A 20228-nucleotide genomic window follows, 5' to 3' on the forward strand; every position below is an offset into this window, starting at 1 on the left:
TTATTTTACGAGGTGTTTACGACGATTTCGTCTTACGTGGAATTAACGAGGCCCGTGTTCTTTATTTATTTTACAAGGTGTTTACGACGATTTCGTCCTACGTGGATTTAACGGGGGTCGCTTTCTTTATCTATTTTACGAGTCCTTTACGGCGATTCTCTCTTACGTGGAATTAACGAGGCATTCGTCGTAAGTTCGATGTCGCTTTACGAGGAATAACGAGTTTTATGTTTAAATCCCTAAAATCCGAAACCCCAAACCCCAAACCCCAAACCCCATATTCCTTATTTTCTACTTCATATATTCCAAACTCCATCGTTATTTCCATTCCAAACCATAATTCCCACATTTGCTTATTCATAAAACAAACTCCCACATTACCTTATTCATAAAACAAACTCCCACATCTTATTCATAAAACATCCTACACAAAATCAAATACATCAATCGGATACATCGACGTTCTCGTCATCACTGGAAACATCATCATTTTCATTAAACTCGTCTTCAACAGCTTCGTCTGTGGCATCATCGGTAAGATCTTCGTACTCGTGATTATGCGGATCAATGAGAAGGATGTCATCAATTTCTTGTTCAGGTTCCTCGACTTCATTTATCTGTTCTTCTTGCAATGGTGGTTCTTCTCCACTGATGATTCGTCCTCGAGGTGTAACTTTGATCACTGCTAATCAATTTATACCCGAATCTCTCATCCGAGGGTATGGAAGGAAGCTAACTTGGTCTTCTTGTGAAGCTAAGATGAAAGGCTCGAATTTGTTGTACCTTCGTCCACCGTTGACATCAACTACACCAAATTTGTTAGACCGAACACCTCTGTTGACGACGGGGTCAAACCATTCACATTTGAAGAGGACGCATTTCAGCTTCAGTATCCCTGGAAATTCGACTTCAATAATCTCCATCAAGATCCCGTAGAAATATGTTTCCCCTTTCACACATATTTCATAGTTACTGGTCGCCTGCTGTCTATCATACTCATATGTGTGAAAAGTATAGCCTCGTGTGAAATACATCTGTGATGTGGTGACCTTTACAAGTGGAGATTGAATTACTTCGTGTAACCACTTAGGATAATCTGCATCGTCGTCATAATCAACCTGCAAAAATAAAGAGAATGTTGAAATACAGATCATGTATGAAATTTCCAGCAATTATAGAACCTTCAACTTTGGCGAGATTCTTTGCTTTTCCCTTCAAATATTTTATGGCTCGCTCATACTGATACATACATCAGTAATGTACAGGTCCACGAAGAAATGCCTCATATGGGAGGTGGACAGCTAGATTCTCCATGACGTCAAAAAAGTCGGGAGGAAATATCTTCTCCAAGTTGCACAACAAGATGGGAATGTTCTCCTGAAGTTGTTCCACAACTTCTTTAAGAGTGCGTGTGCTCAGATCCCTGAAAAATGCTCCAATGCCTTTTATATTCCAAAAACAATTAAACACATTGTTAGTCATATATTATTTTGCAAATTAGACCGTTATAAAATTATTATGATATAATACACTACGTACCTGCAAGTGCTTCATGTACATTTGTTGGAAGTAGCTCCGCAAATGCAAAGGGCAGTAGTCGTTGCATAAAGACATGACAATCATGACTCTTCATCCCGGAGAACTTTTGACCCTTTTCAACACATCTAGAGAGATTCAAAACATACCCATCGGGGAACTTCACTTCTGATGCCACCTAGTTGAACAACACCGACTTTTTTTCTGAAGACAATCTGAATATCAGAACGGGAACTTGTCCATTGCTTTTAATATGTAACTCGCTTCTTGAGCAAATATCCGGCAAGTCCAACCTCGATTTTATGTTGTCTTTTGTCTTCCCTGGGACATTCAATATTGTATTCATGATGTTCTCAAAGAAATTCTTCTCTATATGCATCACATCGAGGTTGTGGCGCAAAAGAAGATCATTCCAATATGGGAACTCCCAAAATATACTCTTCTTATGCCAGTTGTGATGAACACCGTAAGAATCAGGCATATTACGAGGGACATGCCAATTACCACCCCAACGAACTGTTTCGTTAGCTCCGTAGTAGTCAATTTGCGCTTCAATTTCTTCTCCAGTTAGATATGGAGGAGGAGTGTCTCTCACAACCCTTTTGTGCCTAAACAAATTCTTGTTTCTTCGGTAAGGATGGCCAATGGGAAGAAATCGACGGTGACAATCAAACCAACTTGTCTTCCTACCATTCTTCAGTTGAAACGCATCTGTCGTTTCATTACGATATGGACAAGCTAATCTCCCATGTGTAGTCCATCTGGACAACATCCCATTGGCAGGAAACTCACTTATGGTCCACAAAAGCATCGCTCGCATCGTAAAATTCGTCTTCGTTGAACAGTCATACGTCCTCACCCCTGTTGACCACAAATCCTTCAACTCTTTTATCAGTGATTGTAGGAAAACATCCAGGGACCTTTTTGGATGGTTCGGACCAGGTATTAATATGGTCAAGAATAGCAACTCCTGTTGCATGCACATCTCCGGTGGCAGGTTGTATGGTGTAAGAAAGACTGGTCACAATGAATATTGTCTCCCTGACATTCTGAACGGACTAAATCTATATGTGCATAGTCCGAGATACACATTCTGGTTATTGCTAGCGAAATCCGGATGTACTTTGTTGAAATGTTTTCAGGCTCTTGCATCAGATGGATGAGTCCTCTCACCATTCGTCTGAGTATGCTCGGCATGCCATCTCATCTTTCCAGCAGTCTGCTATGATTGATACAATCTTTTCAATCTGTCTGTAATTGGTAGGTACCACATCCTTTGGTACGGTACCCTATTACGTACCCGTCCTTGCGGCTTGAATCGTGGCTTCTTGCAGAATCGACATTCTTCTAGCTTCTCATCATCTCCCCAATAGATCATGCAGCTGTCGATGCAAATATCTATCATTTCCGAACGCAACCCAAGACTATAAACTAGTTTCTGAATCTCATAATAAGAATTAGCAGACACATTGTCTTCCGGCAAATACTCTTTAAACAAGTATGCCCATTCGTTCATGCAACTTTCAGGTAGATTGTGATCAGTTTTAATATTCATCATTCTAGCAGCTAACGACATTTAGAGAGACCTTCTCTACAACCACTGTAAAGTGGTTGATTCGCCGTGTTTAACATTTCGTAAAACTTTTTTGCATCTATATTAGGTTCTTCATCTTCATCATGAGCTACGAATGCATCAGCTACCATATCATGAACCCTATCATAATCTACCATCTCTTCCTGATGGTAACTATGTTCTTTATGCAAATGATGATCAACCGGTTCTTTTTCCTGAAAATTGCTATTACTACTACTAGCTTCATTCTGATCATAGTTAAAACCTTCTCCATGTTGAAACCAGATATAATAATTTGGCGTGAAACCTCTATTTATTAAATGCTTCCAAACATTTTCACGGTTTGCCAGTTTCGAATTGTTGCATTTCCGACAATGACAGAACATCTTACCACTTTCTTGGGCGAGCGGTGTTGAATCTGCTTGATGCATAAATGTCTCCCACAAGGTATTCTTTCGTCACTCTCCCGTTAGCATCTCTATGCATATACATTCACTTCCGCAACTCGTAAATACTCCCGGGGTCAGCCATTTTTTTTCTTTCATGTTTTTTGTTGTTGGTGTGTTTAAAATGATGTTCAAACATCCATATTTATAGAAAATTTCGAATCTGGTAGTTGTAATTTTTCTATGAATTTACGACGAAAATTAATTAGGTGGCAAAAAGAAACATGTAACACCTACAAAGTTGGTGGATTCAAAATTTCCTCGCTAAATACACGTAAATTATTTCCTCGTAAATAACACGCGAATTTTACGTCGTATTTACGAGGAAATAGTATTTCCTTGTAAAAGACACGTCAAATTACATCGACTTTACGACGAAACGCTTTTGTCGTTACTTTACGAGGAAATAACGATGACATTATTTTCCACGTAAGTTTCTCGTAAAATCGACGTAAATTTACGAGGATTGTTTTTCTTCGTTAACTTTCCTCGTTAAGCATGTGTTTTCTTGTAGTGATCACCACAATACTAACAACTTGATGTATAACCATTTTATACTAACTGGATAATATACAGATTTATTTATAACCGTGGAGATCCTAAAAAAATTTTAGACTCAAAAACTAATTCAACGAAGCTTTGTATTCGGATACACAACTAATCTATCAATACGGCAAAGTTAGGTAGTCAAGATGAATCGAACACAAGACAGTGGAGAATGCACGATCAAACAAAAAACAATTATATGAGTTAAAAGAAATGATGTTGCTAGCTCATCTTTTGTTGTGATGTCCTACTTTTTCAAAAACAATCATGACATTCCTTTTACAAAATCCAAAACAAAAAGAAACTCCCAAATTCGTTGTTCAAATGAGTACCATATGATTGTCTAATAAATTATGGAGATCGTATAACTCAACGTATTTTTATAATGTTTTTTTAGTAATGTTAGACAGCTTAGAGTGAAACTCAAACTAATATTCAAAATTCAGCACAGATTTTTGGATAAATATTAACTTAAAATAACCTTATAAGTGGAAAGTTATACGTATCTTTAATTGTACTTATGAGGCTTTATAACTACATGTTTAAGATTTACAAATACAACGTCCATAATTAAAGTTACTTAATCAAAATAAATTATTACTTACACACTGTACATATATATTTTCAAAGCTTATATATAAAGAATGTGGCTTAGTAACAAAAATTACAAAGGGGAAAGGTAGATTCCAAAAAAGAAAGACAGTCTCATATATAGTTTCATTTAGACTCACGACAATTCCTCTTGGTTTTAATCTCATTTCAAAGCTAGAAAATGGAATATACTCAAAATCATAATAAATTAAAAGTTCAATTAGTATGAAAATGTCAAAATTAACAATCTACAGAGTTTTTTTTAATTAGCCACCCCAAAAGAGGATAGCAATTGAGAAATGGACTTCTCATCGATCACACTATATCAATTTCAATAAATGGTTATTGTTATGTACTCTGAGTAATGACTATCGTGACAAAGACTATGAAACAATACCATAAAGCTTATCATGCCATTCATTAACTATATAACGCCAATATTTTGAAGTTAAGAAGAAAATATAATAGTTCTGATAGAGACTTAACAGAGTCGACTGAAAGCTAAAAGAACGACAAGTTTTTTTAGGAAGATTTGACATATGAAACTGACCCGACAAGAAACTACCCGAGAAGAACAAATCAATTCAACGAACCTTCTTTGAAATGATTCACTTTACCCTTTACATATAGTTTAATGAACCCATAAGACTTGGATGATAAGATTTACTGACGCAAAACATTCTACACTAAAATGATTGCTAGTTACAAAATTTATGGTTTAATAGTAGATTATTAGGAGATATTGGGAAACCCCTACAAGATAGGTCGATGAAATTATTTCTGTATAAAAAAGAGGTTAATATATCCATATATTTATGACGAGACCAATCAGATCTAATAAGTTTATGTTATTGCAAACTTTGTTTTTGCCATAAAATAAGGAAGAAACAAATCTAAACCGAACCTGTCATTTTTTATAATTTTCATAATTTTCTGATTAAGTAATACATGAAATTACTAGATAACTGATTTATCGTATATATATGACATCTTGATTTATCATGAGTATCTTAACTTCTTTGAAAATGAAGAAGGGAACAAAAATGAAAAAGAAAAAAACAAACTCTTAAATAGTAATAAATTATGTTTTTAACAAAATTAGCACAAGAAGTAGATTTTTAATATCATTTATTAAAGATAAAAACAAATACATTTACATATTTGAATTTAGTATTTAGTGATTAGAGTTTAAAATTTTGTATTTATAGAGGATGAGAATGGGATTAAGGTATAGGAGTTAGAGCATTTTTAAAAAAATATTTTCTCCCAAAAAATTTTGTGCAGATTAAAAAAAAATACAAATATATATTTTTGGCACAACAAATATATCTTTATTTAATATACAATTAATTAATCAAAAATAAATTTAAAGAAAATTTTGTTAGTTATTCAAAAAAACAGAAAAAAAATTAAATATGTAAAGTAACATTAAAATTAGACTAACAATATTTTTGAAATATTAAAATAAACAGTGGAAGTAAATGTAGTTTTATAGATTTTTATCAGTTGGTGTTAGTTTTTGGATAAATTTTAGGAAGTGTAATTTTGAAAATTTGCCAAAAAAAAGTTCTTTAAAAAACGGACCTCGGATCTATCTGACACTCTCCACAAGTAGAAGTAATCAAACTTAATATCAACCGTTAGATATAAACCCCAAAAGTGGATGATCACAACCATCCACTTGTTAACGCATAACATTTTCTCTTTTCGGGTTGACGTCAAAAGTCTCCCTATATATGACGCTATTAAAAGAAATTTCGCTTCTACTTCATTATTTTGCCACTTGCCAGGTTCTTTCCTTTGTCGTTCTGCGAACTTTCTTTATTTCCATATAAACCAACCATATATATCATGTTGCCCCTTTAGATTATTATCAAACATTTCTATCAACAGAATAGATCAACCCTAGATTTGATCGAAGCTCTCTCTCTCTATCACCACACCTATCCCATGGCGGGGAAGAGATTAATCCAAGATCAAGAATCAGACCAAGAAAACATAACGGAGAAACGGATGAAATCACTACCACTCTTTGCCTCGTAAATTTCCTCAAAACTTCTTAAATATTTTCGTTCTTATATTGTATTATGACTAATCATATACAACCATAGTTTTAGCCAGGAAGATGTTCATTGTTCAATACATATATATATATAAGTATGCGTGTGTGCTTTTATTTTATGTATATAGTCTCTTCCTCTCTCTCTCTCTCTCTTGTTTTTTTCTTCTTCTATTGATTCATTTTCTGATAAGGTTTTTGTTACTTTTCCCCCCGCCAAATTCCAGTGTGTTTGGATCATTGAATACTGAGAACACCATGAAGAGCCTTTCGTTAGCCCTAGAGCCTGTTCTGAGAAAAGTTGTAAGTACACTTTAGGTTAACTTCTTTTTAATTATAAATACTTGTTTTCTGTTAATACAGAAATATGACATTATTGTATGTTAAGTAGCGTTAGGTTCATATGCATAACTATAGTTTAAAATTGATAATTCATAGATTTATGTAGATAGTAGAGAACTGGAGAATTTATCAGATTATCAAATTAAGAGTTAGAGGTACATATCTACCATGTTTAATCAAATTGAGACTTAAGTGTACAAGTATTCAATGCATCCATATATATGTACATATACAAATATACAGAAGTCTAGCATCAACAACGCCTAATATGCGAGTTGGAAGTTGATAAAATAAGAAAGATTTGATCTTCTGTCTAATCCGATACATTTATGTACAACACACACACACACATATATATATGCATACTAGCATACACTATTAATGTATCATAACTCCATGAAGATTTAAATAAATACTTTCAAAGTTAGAGATCTTTTTAGAATTAGTGACGAGATCTACATATATATAGGGCTACAAATTTTACATTACTTCCACTTTACAAATAATGTTTTAGAATTATGATTTTGTTACATGGGATTTTTTTATAGAAAAAATGCTTAGCAAGATCTTTTATATCTTTTTCAAGCTTCTCATGTACTAATACAGTAGAATATGTAGTGTAGTAAATCATAGTAACAACAGATATAATATAAACTTTTGTAATTTGTGTGAGGAAATATTAAACGGAAAATCTTCTATAAAACATATAAAAGCTCATCGTAAGAGTATTTTATAACTTGTTTTAGTGATGGAAACAGGTAAGACAAGAAGTAGAACATGGAATAAGTAAAAGACTTCGATCATTTTCTCGGTCACCGTCATTTTGTGTTGAAGCTCGGGAGAGTATTGCTCCGATATTAAAGCTAATGTTTGCAAAGAATCTAAAGAAACCAATATTCACGGGAAGTAAAATCATTGACGAGGACAACAATCCACTTCAGGTCATCCTTGTTGATGACTCAAACAATGATCATTCCATCGCTCCGGTGAATCTCGACCGGCCGATCAGACTAGACATCGTTGCCCTTCATGGAGATTTTCCCTCAGGTGATAAGTGGAGTAGTGATGAGTTTGATCGTAACATCGTCAAAGAAAGGGATGGTAAAAGGCCGTTACTTGCTGGAGATGTAACTGTGACCGTGAGAAACGGCGTTGGTACTATTGGAGATATTGAGTTTACCGATAACTCTAGTTGGATTCGTAGCCGAAAGTTTAAAATTGGCGTGAAAGTTGCGAAAGGGAGTAGCTGTCAAGGCGTTGCGGTTTGTGAAGCAATGACTGAAGCATTTAATGTTAGAGATCATCGTGGAGAATGTAAGTTCCTTTTCCTGATCTTTGCTAATTTACCCTATTTATAGTAATTAATAAATATAACAAATATATCTGTACATATAATTTTGCTTTTATAGATTCATTGATTAAAGCGCTCCACTAAACATGCGATAGTATACATATCACCACAATAAATATGTTTCCAGTATCTTTGACCTAACCATATATGATTACACTATCAATCACGCACCCTTAATATATAGATTCTATGCAACATATGTGCAATAGAAATACATTAAAATGATATTATTTTTTTGTCAAAACTTATTGTAATTGATATTTTAATTTTTTTTGTCACAAACTGTTATAGTATTATTCATCAAATACTAATCTTAGTTTTAATAACTAAAATATTATATTAAGAAATAGGTTACATCAAAGTTGCTGTCTTTGGTCGAATTATTTTGAAATTCTCTAGTTGTTGTAGTCATGATATATTTTCCTTGCAAATAGTCTGGTTGTTAATTTTGTCTCCACACAAACTTACTTTTAAAATTTTAATGTGTATGCCATTGACAAATTGAAGTTATTTGCAGTGGGGACCATAAGCAAACAAGTGTCTACTTTTTGTAAATGCAACAAGTATTGGTCAATGCTTACATTATATTCTGGTTATGAACCATTGCTTATATTAATACATCGTGAAATCTTATTTCGCGCAGCATAAGGGATATATAAAGTACATACATAGGGACAATCAAATAATGCAAGTTTAAATAAATTGTATATAATAGTTTTGTTTTTTACTACTTGGGGTTCTTGTATTAATAGTTTTTGTTTTGTACTACTTGGGTTTGGTGAAGTGTACAAGAAACATCACCCACCAATGTTAGAAGACGACGTGTGGCGACTAGAGAAGATAGGCAAAGATGGGGCCTTTCACAAGAAGCTCTCTGCTGAAAACATCAACACTGTTCAAGACTTTTTGAAGTTATCCGTCGTTGACCTGGACAGACTCCGTCAAGTAAAACTATTGATCATTTAATTTGTCCTAATCAGTGATAGAAAAGTGTTATCTCTATACCGGACATGTTTTTGTGTGAAATTTGATTGCCTGACTAATAATGGTTTGTTTGTTTGTCTGTTTACAGATTTTGGGCCAAGGAATGTCTGATAAAATGTGGGATGTCACATATAAACATGCTCGAGAGTGTACATTAGGAAATAACTTATACATTCACAGGGGACCTAATTTTTTGTTGACCTTGAATCCAATATGCGAAGTGAAGGAAGCGGAGATCAATAGTCAGGTGTTTTTTAGTGGAGAAGCGCTGAATCAGGTATATATCTTTCTACTTTGAATTAGAAGTCATCTTTTGAAAAAAATATATGTGTTTTTATTTCGTTAATGGTTACATATTGTTGCAGCTCTATATTAAGAGGCTAGCTCGACAAGCTTACTCACAGTGGGATTTGTTAGAAGTGGTTGAAAGAAAAGCGAACGAGGTTCCACTTTTGACACAAGGTAATTTGAAATACAGTTATTAGTAACATTATTAATGTACAACTATTTTTAAAAGTGGTCATAGTAAGTTATAATACAATTTTGGTCATATAGGTCATACTATGGACCAGCAATATGGTGCACACCACTACCACAACATTGAAATCAACAAATCGTATCAACAAAACGGATATGCTCTAGAGAGATCTCCTAACAATTTGGAGATGATAAACGAAGGGTATATTACGACCACTCCAATGGAATTCGGTGTATGTTTCAACGTTACTGGATCTTCGTCCCAAAGTCATCTGAACCCTTTCGAAAATCCTCATCTACGTTAGTATTGGAATAAGAAGCCTGTTGTGCCTTCGCACGATGGTTAGACTCTTTCCAAATAAGGGTGTAATTTACTATGTATACAATGGTAAAAACATGGATTATATATAATATATATATGTGGGAAAAAGTGTCAATTTCGAACCCAACAATTTCAGTCGTGCCAAATACGACCCGAACAATTGATCAGTACCAAATACAACCTCAACTCAATTATAATTAAAAAAAAACTACCTGAACTTCTTAAAACGTGCCTAAATATACATTGACTCTAACAGAAGTTAGTCAACAGTTAACAAGATAAAACGACGTCGTTTTGATATATGAGAAAAATTGTCAATTTCGATCCCAACACTCTCAGTCGTGCCAAATAAGACCCAAACAAATGATGAGTGCCAAAAACGACCTCAACTCAATTATAGTTTAAGAAAAAATACCCAAACTTTTTAAAACGTGTCTAAATCTACATTGACTCTAATATAAGTTAGTCAACCGTTAACAAGATAAGACGACGTCGTTTTGATATATATATATTTTTTAAAATATGTTCATTTCGGGACTCAAACCCGTGACGGGATATCCTTTTAAAGGGGCACACTAACATCTAAACTAAAGTAATTTTTTGAAATATTATTACCATTTGAAATTCCCCATTATATAAACTACTATTCTTCTTCATCTTATCCAATTTAAAACTTTGGTGATTACTTTATATAATCTAGTTATTTTTTAATATTTCTAATATTTTGTACAACATATCTTAGTGAAAGAAAGGTAAAAGGCCTCTTAACATTTTTGAACAAAATATCAAAATATATAATATTAACTTTGAAAAATAAAAAAATTTCAACTTAAGTTTAAAAATTACAAATAATTTATATAAGAAAATTTAATAAATAAATTAAAAGTTTTAAGTATATTTAAGATCGTATAATAATAAATATTTTATTATTTATATTTTAGTAAGATATAAGTTTATTAAATATATGATAAATAAAAACATGTTAATTTATTTATATAAATCAGAAACAATTGTCACCAAAATTTTAAATTGGATAAGATGAAGAATAATAGTAGTTTATATAATTTCAAATTTGTAATAGTATTTCAAAAAATTACTTTTATCTAGTTGCTAGTGTGCCCATTTAAAAAGGTATCACAACACAGTTTGAGTTCCGGAATGAACATATTTTAAAAAAAACTATATATATATATATATATATATATATATATATATCAAAACGGTGTCGTCTTATCTTGTTAACGGTTGACTAACTTCTGTTAGAGTCAAAGTAGATTTATGAACGTTTTAAGAAGTTCATGTAGTTTTTCTTAAATTATAATTAAATTGAGGTCGGTTTTGGCACTGACCATTTGTTCGGGTCCTATTTGGCACGACTGAGAGTGTTGGGGTCGAAATTGGCACTTTTCCACGTATATCAAAACGACGTCGTTTTATCTTGTTAACGGTTGACTAACTTCTGTTAGAGTCAATGTATATTTAGGCACGTGTTAAGAAGTTCGGGTAGTTTTTTTAATTATAATTGAGTTGAGGTTGTATTTGGCACTGATCAATTGTTCTGGTCGTATTTGGCACGACTGAAATTGTTGGAGTCGAAATTGACACTTTTCCCTATATATGTGTATCTATAGATCATTGTTAGGAATGTGTGAAATTTCAAAAAGAGTTTTTTTTTTTTTAGCTGAATGGTATTATAGTTGTTTACTTTTTTCATGTTTTGACAACATGATGCAGTTGTTTTTTAACCATTCAGAGTATAAATCAAAGTTTTACGTTTAATTTACTTGTCTGAAAAAATAACCATTCAGAACAAGTTATTACTATTTTTTCTCTCCCTCTATTCCTTCGGTCTACTAATTCATTCGGATACCATTTATCACACCAGTCACCTATTGAAATTTGATTAATAAAACATGAGAAATGTGTAATAGGCAACTAGTGGTGACACAAGAAAGAAATCAAGAACATGGGAGGGTAGCTTTGTGATTCAAGGAAGTCCCCTCAAAAGCATTGTGTAGTAGTAGTAGTAGGTAGCCTTTGGGTAAGCCGTAAGTGTGTGATAGTGTTCATATTTTTTTATAAGACTACAGCTCAAGAACACTCGATAAGACTATAATATATCTCAAGAACCACTCGATAGTTAATGGCAGAATGAAACCGAAACATACAGAAAAAAAAAAGAAATCGATCGCAGATGTTTTTTAGTATTGATACATCTTCCAAAGGATTTAAATTATTATCTTAAGCTTCTGCCAGATTCCTGCCGGAGCTCCTTGACAACAGCAGCTAGAGCCTCAGGGTTAAGACCAAGATCGCAGAGAGCTATAAGAACAGACAAGGTATGTCGATCGAGACCAGTGTCCAAGATGTTCGACATCCGAAACACAAGCTCCAGCGACTCCCTCGCAGTTTCAGCTGCCTCTTGATCCATTTACTCTTGACATAATCCAGAGAAAGAAAAAAAATCAATTTCATTTCCAAAATTTGCGAAAAGATTAAACTTTTTATATCATGCAACTTTTTATAGACCTCCAAATCGGAGATTATCGACTACTGACTGCTCAAGAGTTCAATTAGATCCCTATAGAGTCAAAGGAAATAAACGAAGAGAGAGATGAACAAACCGATTATGCAACGGCGACGAATCTGAGATCTCCAGTGCTCGAGAGTTGAGAGAGAAACGAGAAGGAGACGAAGTGAATGAGTAAACGGGTCTGATTTTTAAAAAGCCCATTGGGTCAGTTAAGAAAACCACATTCGTCTAAGTTATTAATCAAGACCTAGGGCCGATTAATTAGGGCCAATTTTGAAGGAAAAAAAAAATCTCGTATTTATTAGAAAAAATTAATTAGGGCCGATTAATCTTCGAGTTTTTCCGTAGCCACGTCTCATTCTTAGAAAAAATAAGTTCGTACATATAAACATAGACTATATTTTTTTAGTATTAAACTAACTATCACATTAGTTATTATTTTTTTGTCAATGAATACTTTTATTCAAGAATGACAAGATAAAGTCTTGACAAAAAGTACCCAACCAAATAAGAATGTAAAACCAATACAGCATAAACTGAAATAAAAGCATCGGTAGATGCCAAAGCAACAACCTTCATGACAAGGATAGATAGAGATAGTCACCCCACTACTATTCACTTCATCAACTTGAAGAGTAAGGGAGATTATGAAACCTGGCCTCCACCCCCAGCCTGGAACCTGATAGACGAAGACATTCATCTAGAACCACCATTAGCTATATAAGACTTATAGCGACGATCCTTTGTAACGCTTGTAGCGATCTCAACTGCGATATTATTAGTATCCTCATAAACCATCTCAATGTGACACTGATCAAACTGGTACGAGGATCGAATAATTATTGATATCTCGAACGCTAAGTGAGGAAAATTATGGGGTGAGGAGATAGCTTTCCATACCATTGCAGAGGAGAGTTCCACCACAACTTTCCCAACACGCAAGTCCTGCAAAGCTTCAACAACCCACATGAGAGAAGTCAAACTAGCTTCCAGTGATGATCTTATAGGTGCAAAGGCTCTCCTACTATGAAATATAGGTAGACCTTGCGAATCACACACCAACCAAGAAGCGCCAAAGTACTGATCATGATCCAACCAAGAAGTCGCCATATTACATTTGACTACATTAACCGGAGGTCTTTGTAATAACGAGAGATTTGGACTATTTATTATAAGTTTTCTGGTTTATCTTTTGATAAATCAAACAGTTCTTAGTTTATACATAGTTTACATATGCTAGAATGGTAAAATATTATATGTATTTTTTATTTGTATACTCTTAAGTAACTAAACCTCAAAAGCATAGTAGGCTAATAAAATAAGTAATTTGTTTTGTTGTTTTAGAGTTAGATGATTTTTAGATGGAACTCGTGAATATATACTAGACATACATTTATATTTCGAGTCTGCACTTATATTCCATAACAGCTTGATATATACTAGATTTGAACACTAACCTATTAATAGAATTTGCCGGTGATTTTCTTCAAAATTTTGATTCTTAGATATGTATCCGGAGTGAAACTAATTTTTACAGACGTCCATTTTTTTAAATTGACATTAATGTAATTCATAGAATTCATAGAAGAAGTTTAAAAAAAGAACTAAATTCATATCAATGAAATAGAGACGAGAACGGAAACACAATTTTATAGAAGTAAAAAATGAAATCACTTATGGAGAGTCAATAGTAAACAAATCGAGAGCAGAAAACCTAATCACCTTTCGTAATTATACAATCGATGTTGCATATTTGGTTTTGGTGATTTGTGTCAGCCGCAAAATTTAATTTTCTTTTGTGCATATGAAGTCTTAAAAATAATTAAAATGAGGTGTAATATGTTGACTCTTTTACAATAATGATACATTTAAGAGACCAATATTTTTATTAGTCATTTAACAATGGATAAAAATTGTAGTGTTGCAAAATATTAAAATTATTTAATGAACAAACATCCTCTATATATTAATTGAGGAAAATTTGAAAATATATAACTTTAAGTTTGTAATAATTAAAAAAAAAACATATTAAGACATGTTTAATACGTGGCAGCTTTAGATTCGATTGGAAAAAAGTAGGTCCAAAATCAATTGTGTATATTCGCTAGGGACATATAATATTAACTATACTATCTTCGAATAATCATAACCATATTAAGACATGTTTAATACGTACAAACCAAGAGATTTAAAAGATTCATAGTCGAAGTCCTTTATGTTTACTTTTAAAAAATATGAAGCATAAGAAGATTTATAAATTAATGATCGCTCTTACAAAAAGGACACAGTTTTGTGATGGATAGTATAGATTTATGTGATCAACTCTCTATAATCTGTTCCCGAAACCCTTTTTTCAAAATCAGAAGAAATCTTTTTGTTGATTTCTGGTCCAAGAAGATCTGGTTCGAGCCTGATGTTTGGTGATGAGCGACATGGATCCGGCGAAGGGGGGTGGTGGATCTCGGTGGAGAGGAGGTTTTCACGGCGGAGGCGTGAAATGGTTGCATGAACTTCTGGGTACTTCAGTAAGCGTTTTGTTTAAGGGCGGCGGACAGGCGTGAACAAGGATCCTGGAGGCGGCTAACTACGGCGACGACTTATGTCGACTTATATCAGCATATGTAAAAAAATATATATATATTAGGGAGAATTGCCAACTGTGACTCAAAACTTGGAGTAAAACCCAAAATAATACCCCAACTTGGGTCAAAGGCAAAAATAACCTAAAAGGCTATTGAAATTACAACTATCCCCTTGTGACCAAACAAAAAAACGGATTTTTTTTACGTTTCTACCCCTCGCAAGTCGTCTGTTTAGACGACTTGAAAATAAGTCGTCCAGACGACTTAACTGAAAGTCGTCTGGACAGTTAGTCTTAAACATAATTTAAAAAATTTGTAAAAAATATTTTGATAAGTGAAAAATGGGAATTATGTAATTAACATATGTCTTAGGAGGTATAAATTAAGATATAACAAATTTCAATTGTTTTCAGCATAGATGAGTGAAAATAGTGAGTCATGATATTCTTTAGTTTATGTTTTATCAACATATGTTTTAGTATTGTATGTGTTCTTAGGGTTAGATTTTGGAAAGCATTAAAACCGTTTTTGAAAATTTTTAAAATTACTTATGCGTGTTCATTTCTGTGTATAGTAAACACTATTTAAGTATAATTTGATTTTATAACGTGGTTAGTTAGTTAATCTAGTCATTTTAGTTTAGGGGTTCATTTTAGGGTCTAGGACGACTTAATATTTTGTCGTCTGAAAACAGACGACTAAATATTAAGTCGTCTGTTGTACATTATCAGCCAGAATAAGTCGTCTAAACCGGACCAAACCTTAAAGTTTACCAATGTACTTTTAAAGCTAACCGGATTATTTAGCCAATATATAAGGCGATTTTTTTTTTTCATTTTTCGCGAAATTCAGAAACCCTAACAGTTCTCTCTCAAAGGCGATTTCGAATTCCCACGATTTCCGAACAAACCATCGTTCTCAACGTCGGCTATCTATCTCACTTCATTCTCACCGTTGTCGCCGCAGCTTCTTCTAACCCTAGCGCCGCCGATTCCTCTAAACCCTAGCGCCGCCGATTCCTCTAAACCCTAGCGCCGCCGCTTCCACTATTTCCGAACAAACCGTCGCCCTCGCCACCGTGGTCACCAACGTTCTCACCGCCGCTTCCTCTAAACACTAGCGCCGCCGCTTCTTCTAAACCCTAGCGCCGCCGCTTCTTCTCTGTAAACCTTAGCGCCGTTTCTCTGTAAACCCTAACGCCGGTAAGTCATCAATCTCGAGGAAAAGATGAACATAAAACGTTGTCTCTATCAATTTACTCATTCTCACCGTTTCACGTTTATTTTTTCAGATCTATAACCGCAATGACGAGTACTCCAACTCCTTCTGCGACTAATCAGGTCCGCTTTGTACTGGAAGACTTGTAAGTAATTTAAGTCGTCTGGAAAGTCTTCCAACTGGACGACTTAGTAGATGACTTAAATATAAGTCGTCCATTTGGAAGACTTTCCAGACGACTTAATTATAAGTCGTCTACTAAGTCGTCTGGACTTATATTGTTGTCTTTGATTATTTTGCAGACAAAAAGGATGGATATTCCAGAACTCCCCCGTAGGTTATACACATCAGGGGAAGAGCCAGAAGCCCACAATAGCATTTCGTATCATACGGATCAGGCTACCCCTCAAGATAAACAGCCTACCCCTCTTGCCAAAGAAACTGGGGGTAGTAACAAACAGGCTACCCCTCATGCCAATGAAACCGTGGTTAGTAACCAGCCTCTTCCTCATCAAACCAAACAGCAGCCTCCTCCTCCTCAAAAGAAACAGCCTCCACCTCCTCCTCAAAAGAAACAGCCTCCTCCTCAAAAGAAACAGCCTCCTCAAATCAAAGAGGTTAGTATCAAATCCAGGGTTAACTAGTTATCCAGACGACTGTAAAAGTTGTCTGGACGACTAGTTGACCCTGGACTACTTAAACGTAAGTTGTCTGGACGACTAGTTGACCACGGAAGACTTAATTTTAAGTCGTCCAGGGTCAACTAGTCGTCCAGGCGATTTATATTTAAGTCGTCCAGGGTCAACTAGTCGTCCAGACAACTTTTATTTAAGTCGTCCAGGGTAAACTTGTGTGCAACTTTTATTGCAGAGATGGTTGCCGGAGGATACAGCAACCGAGGTGAACTCGGTATATAAGATCTTGCCGGAGGATAAAGCAGATGGTGTCACCTCCAAAGAGATTGTTGCTGTCACTTCCACTGATCACCAACCGAGCCTCGCTTCCACCGATCAACAACCGAGCCTCGCTTCCACCGATCAACAACCGAGCCTCGCTTCCACCAAGCCAAGCGATCCAGTTTCAGAACCGAGCCTGGTTGTATTGGACAAGCGTGCAAAGAGTAAATGAGCGAAGAAACCTGCTCCCACTGTGAGATCTCCTTATACGGCAGAGAAAAAAAAAAGATAAAGTGGCAGCCTATAATCCATTTCCGCCAGTAAACAAAGATAAGTTGAAGGAACTCGCTGATTGGTTGAAAACTGATCCGTAAGTGATTGCTTTACCCATAATAGCTTGATTTAGTCGTCCTTCACTGATTGCTTTTTTGTTTGCAGTCATTATTCAACTAAGACCGAGGACAAACCACGTACATCACCAACAAGGTGGTACCACTTCCTCCGGACAGCCAGAGAATGGCTGGAAGACTGCGTAAGTCTTCTGCACACGATTTAAGTCGTCTACAAAGTCGTCCAAGTAGACTACTTTCCAGACGACTTAAAGATAAATCGTCTGGAAAGTCGTCTACTTGGACGACCACGTAGACGACTTATATTTAAGTCGTCTGGTAACTTCTAACTTGTTATATTTAATATGCAGCATATAGATGCTTGGATTAATGTGCTAAGGCAGAGGTATCAGGAGAACCCACAAGCTTTCAGGAGCGGGCGAATGTGCTTCCTGGATCACAACTTTTCCCAGTCTTGGAGAGAGAGCAGTATCAGCTCTTCAAAACATCGGAACCTGATCACAAAGGTTTAGGAAGAGTTCTACCTGGTGGGGCGTCGAATTTTTATGACGGATCAATACCTTCATTTTGCCAATCAAACAAGAAGTGGGGGGGGGGGACATTGATGATATCTATGCGCCAGTGAACTTGAACGACAAGCATTGGGTTGCTATTTGGATATCGATCCCTAAGAGGCACATAGTCGTCTGGGACAAAATACCTTCATCTAGTGTACCAGACGCATGGGATGCGATAATGGAGCATTTTCTCCAGATGGTCCCTTATATGCTTGTTGAGTGCGCAGCCACCAACGAAATACGGGTCAAATACGGGTTGGAGCCATACACATATGAGAGACCGCTGAAAGGTGTACCCATGGCCAACAATGGTGATTGTGGCGTGTACGCTGTAAAGTACATTGAATGTCATGCTCTTGGGGTCTCCTTTGACCCTAAAGACTTTGCTAGGTGCAACGCGAAGAAAATGAGGGATAATATGGCGGTGGATATATGGAAGGAGCTTGTTGATCAGCATTTGAAAGAAAATGTGGATGGTGATAAGTTCGTGGGCATGTATGATTAGATTTGTGTTTGTATTTGAACTTGTCTTTGTATTTGAACATGATTTTTTAACGAGCGAAGTATTTGTATTTCAGCTTGTCTTTGTATAGATTTGTAAATATATAAGTTGTCTGGAAGAAATAAGTCGTCTGGAAGGTTTTCCAACTGGACGACTTACAAATAAGTCGTCTAGAAGGTTTGGACGACTTATTATAAGTCGTCTGGAAGGTTTTCCAACTGGATGACTTACAAATAATTCGTCTAGAAGGTTTGGACGACTTATTATAAGTCGTCTAGAAGGTTTTCCAACTGGACGACTTACAAATAAGTCGTCTAGAAGGTTTGGACGACTTATTATAAGTCGTCTGGAAGGTTTTCCAACTGGACGACTTACACTGGACTTCTAAAGATAAAATACACTGGACGACTTAGTAGAAGGTCGTCTAAAAATAAAATACACTGGACGACTAAAAATTTAGTCGTCTGGACGGGTAATCAAGACTGGACGACTTAAATTTAGGTCGTCTGGACAACTAGTCAACTGGTTGTGTACATTGTGGTTTCGTATGGCCAGTTTCCTTGCAGTTTGAGCATCTCCGTGCCCTGTGTTTCTTCCTGGGTTTGTGTCCTCTCATCCTAGATAGCTCCAACCAAGATTGCCATCTTGATTTCTTCGGTCTCCCCCGACCACTCTTTAGTTCTGGAGGAAAGCATTCTCGTTCCTCAATATGTTGTGACACGATAGGATATATATTCTCTGAGTATCCTGCATACAGATAATTCTTTGAGTACAGTGGACATACAAGTGTGGAGATATGCAAACCAGCATGTGTTCCAGCAGCTATAGCATGAGAGCAAGGTATTTTCTCCACTCCATAGACACCACAATCACACTTTGCATGTTCCAAATCAACCACACAGTCCATTTTGCCACCTTTGACAAAGAAATGCCATCCATCAATTGGTTCGACCGTCATCGTATCCGCTATCTCTTCTCGAACATCAAGCAAGTATTCAACACCCCGGCTATGTTCAGTTGTGAGATTCAAAGCATCTTGTCTCCTTTTCCAATACCATTTTCCTAACTTCTGCCTTATGAACTCCAGCAGGAACGTAATCGGAAATCCTCTTGCTCGCTTCAGTGCGGAATTAATAGATTCAGCAATGTTGCTTGTTTTTATGTTGAACTTGTTCCCCTTACAATAAACCCTTGATTATAGCCTGACGTCGGCTTTCTCCAAATACGTTGCAAGTTCCGGGTTTGCACTCCGTATCTCAGCCATGTACCGGTCAAAATCGTAAACCGTGTGAGCATAAGCAACCCCTTTCACCAAGTACATGAGATGTTTCCCTTTAAACTTTTTGACAATGTTATCTTGAAG

At 35.4% G+C, this 20228-nt stretch overlaps 3 protein-coding genes across 4 annotated transcripts; 1 reads left to right on the plus strand and 2 right to left on the minus strand.

Moving 5' to 3' along the window:
• Positions 1–6441: 6441 nt before the first annotated feature.
• On the plus strand, positions 6442–10342 carry LOC106382953 (protein SAR DEFICIENT 1-like). 2 transcript variants are annotated; one of them, XM_013823053.3, is made up of 7 exons: positions 6442–6731; positions 6979–7054; positions 7852–8407; positions 9229–9389; positions 9517–9705; positions 9794–9890; positions 9984–10342. In XM_013823053.3, exons 1-7 carry the CDS (start codon positions 6643–6645, stop codon positions 10208–10210), a joined length of 1395 nt encoding a protein of 464 aa, XP_013678507.2. In that variant the 5' UTR covers positions 6442–6642; the 3' UTR covers positions 10211–10342. The 2 variants fall into 2 exon arrangements, with proteins under 2 accessions (XP_013678507.2, XP_022560332.2); XM_022704611.2 differs by having other exon boundaries at positions 6704–6731; positions 7840–8407.
• Positions 10343–12323: 1981 nt separating this feature from the next.
• Positions 12324–12663, minus strand: LOC106385034 (mitotic-spindle organizing protein 1B). Its single transcript, XM_022705118.2, has one exon. The coding sequence runs from the start codon at positions 12656–12658 to the stop codon at positions 12464–12466; it is 195 nt and encodes a 64-aa protein (XP_022560839.1). The 5' UTR covers positions 12659–12663; the 3' UTR covers positions 12324–12463.
• A 793-nt stretch (positions 12664–13456) lies between these two features.
• LOC125588497 lies at positions 13457–13870 on the minus strand. Its single transcript, XM_048759866.1, has one exon. The coding sequence runs from the start codon at positions 13868–13870 to the stop codon at positions 13457–13459; it is 414 nt and encodes a 137-aa protein (XP_048615823.1).
• Between the last annotated feature and the right edge of the window lie 6358 nt (positions 13871–20228).

This window comes from Brassica napus, chromosome C6, assembly GCF_020379485.1.
Source record: "Brassica napus cultivar Da-Ae chromosome C6, Da-Ae, whole genome shotgun sequence".
Taxonomy (NCBI): Eukaryota; Viridiplantae; Streptophyta; class Magnoliopsida; order Brassicales; family Brassicaceae; genus Brassica; species Brassica napus.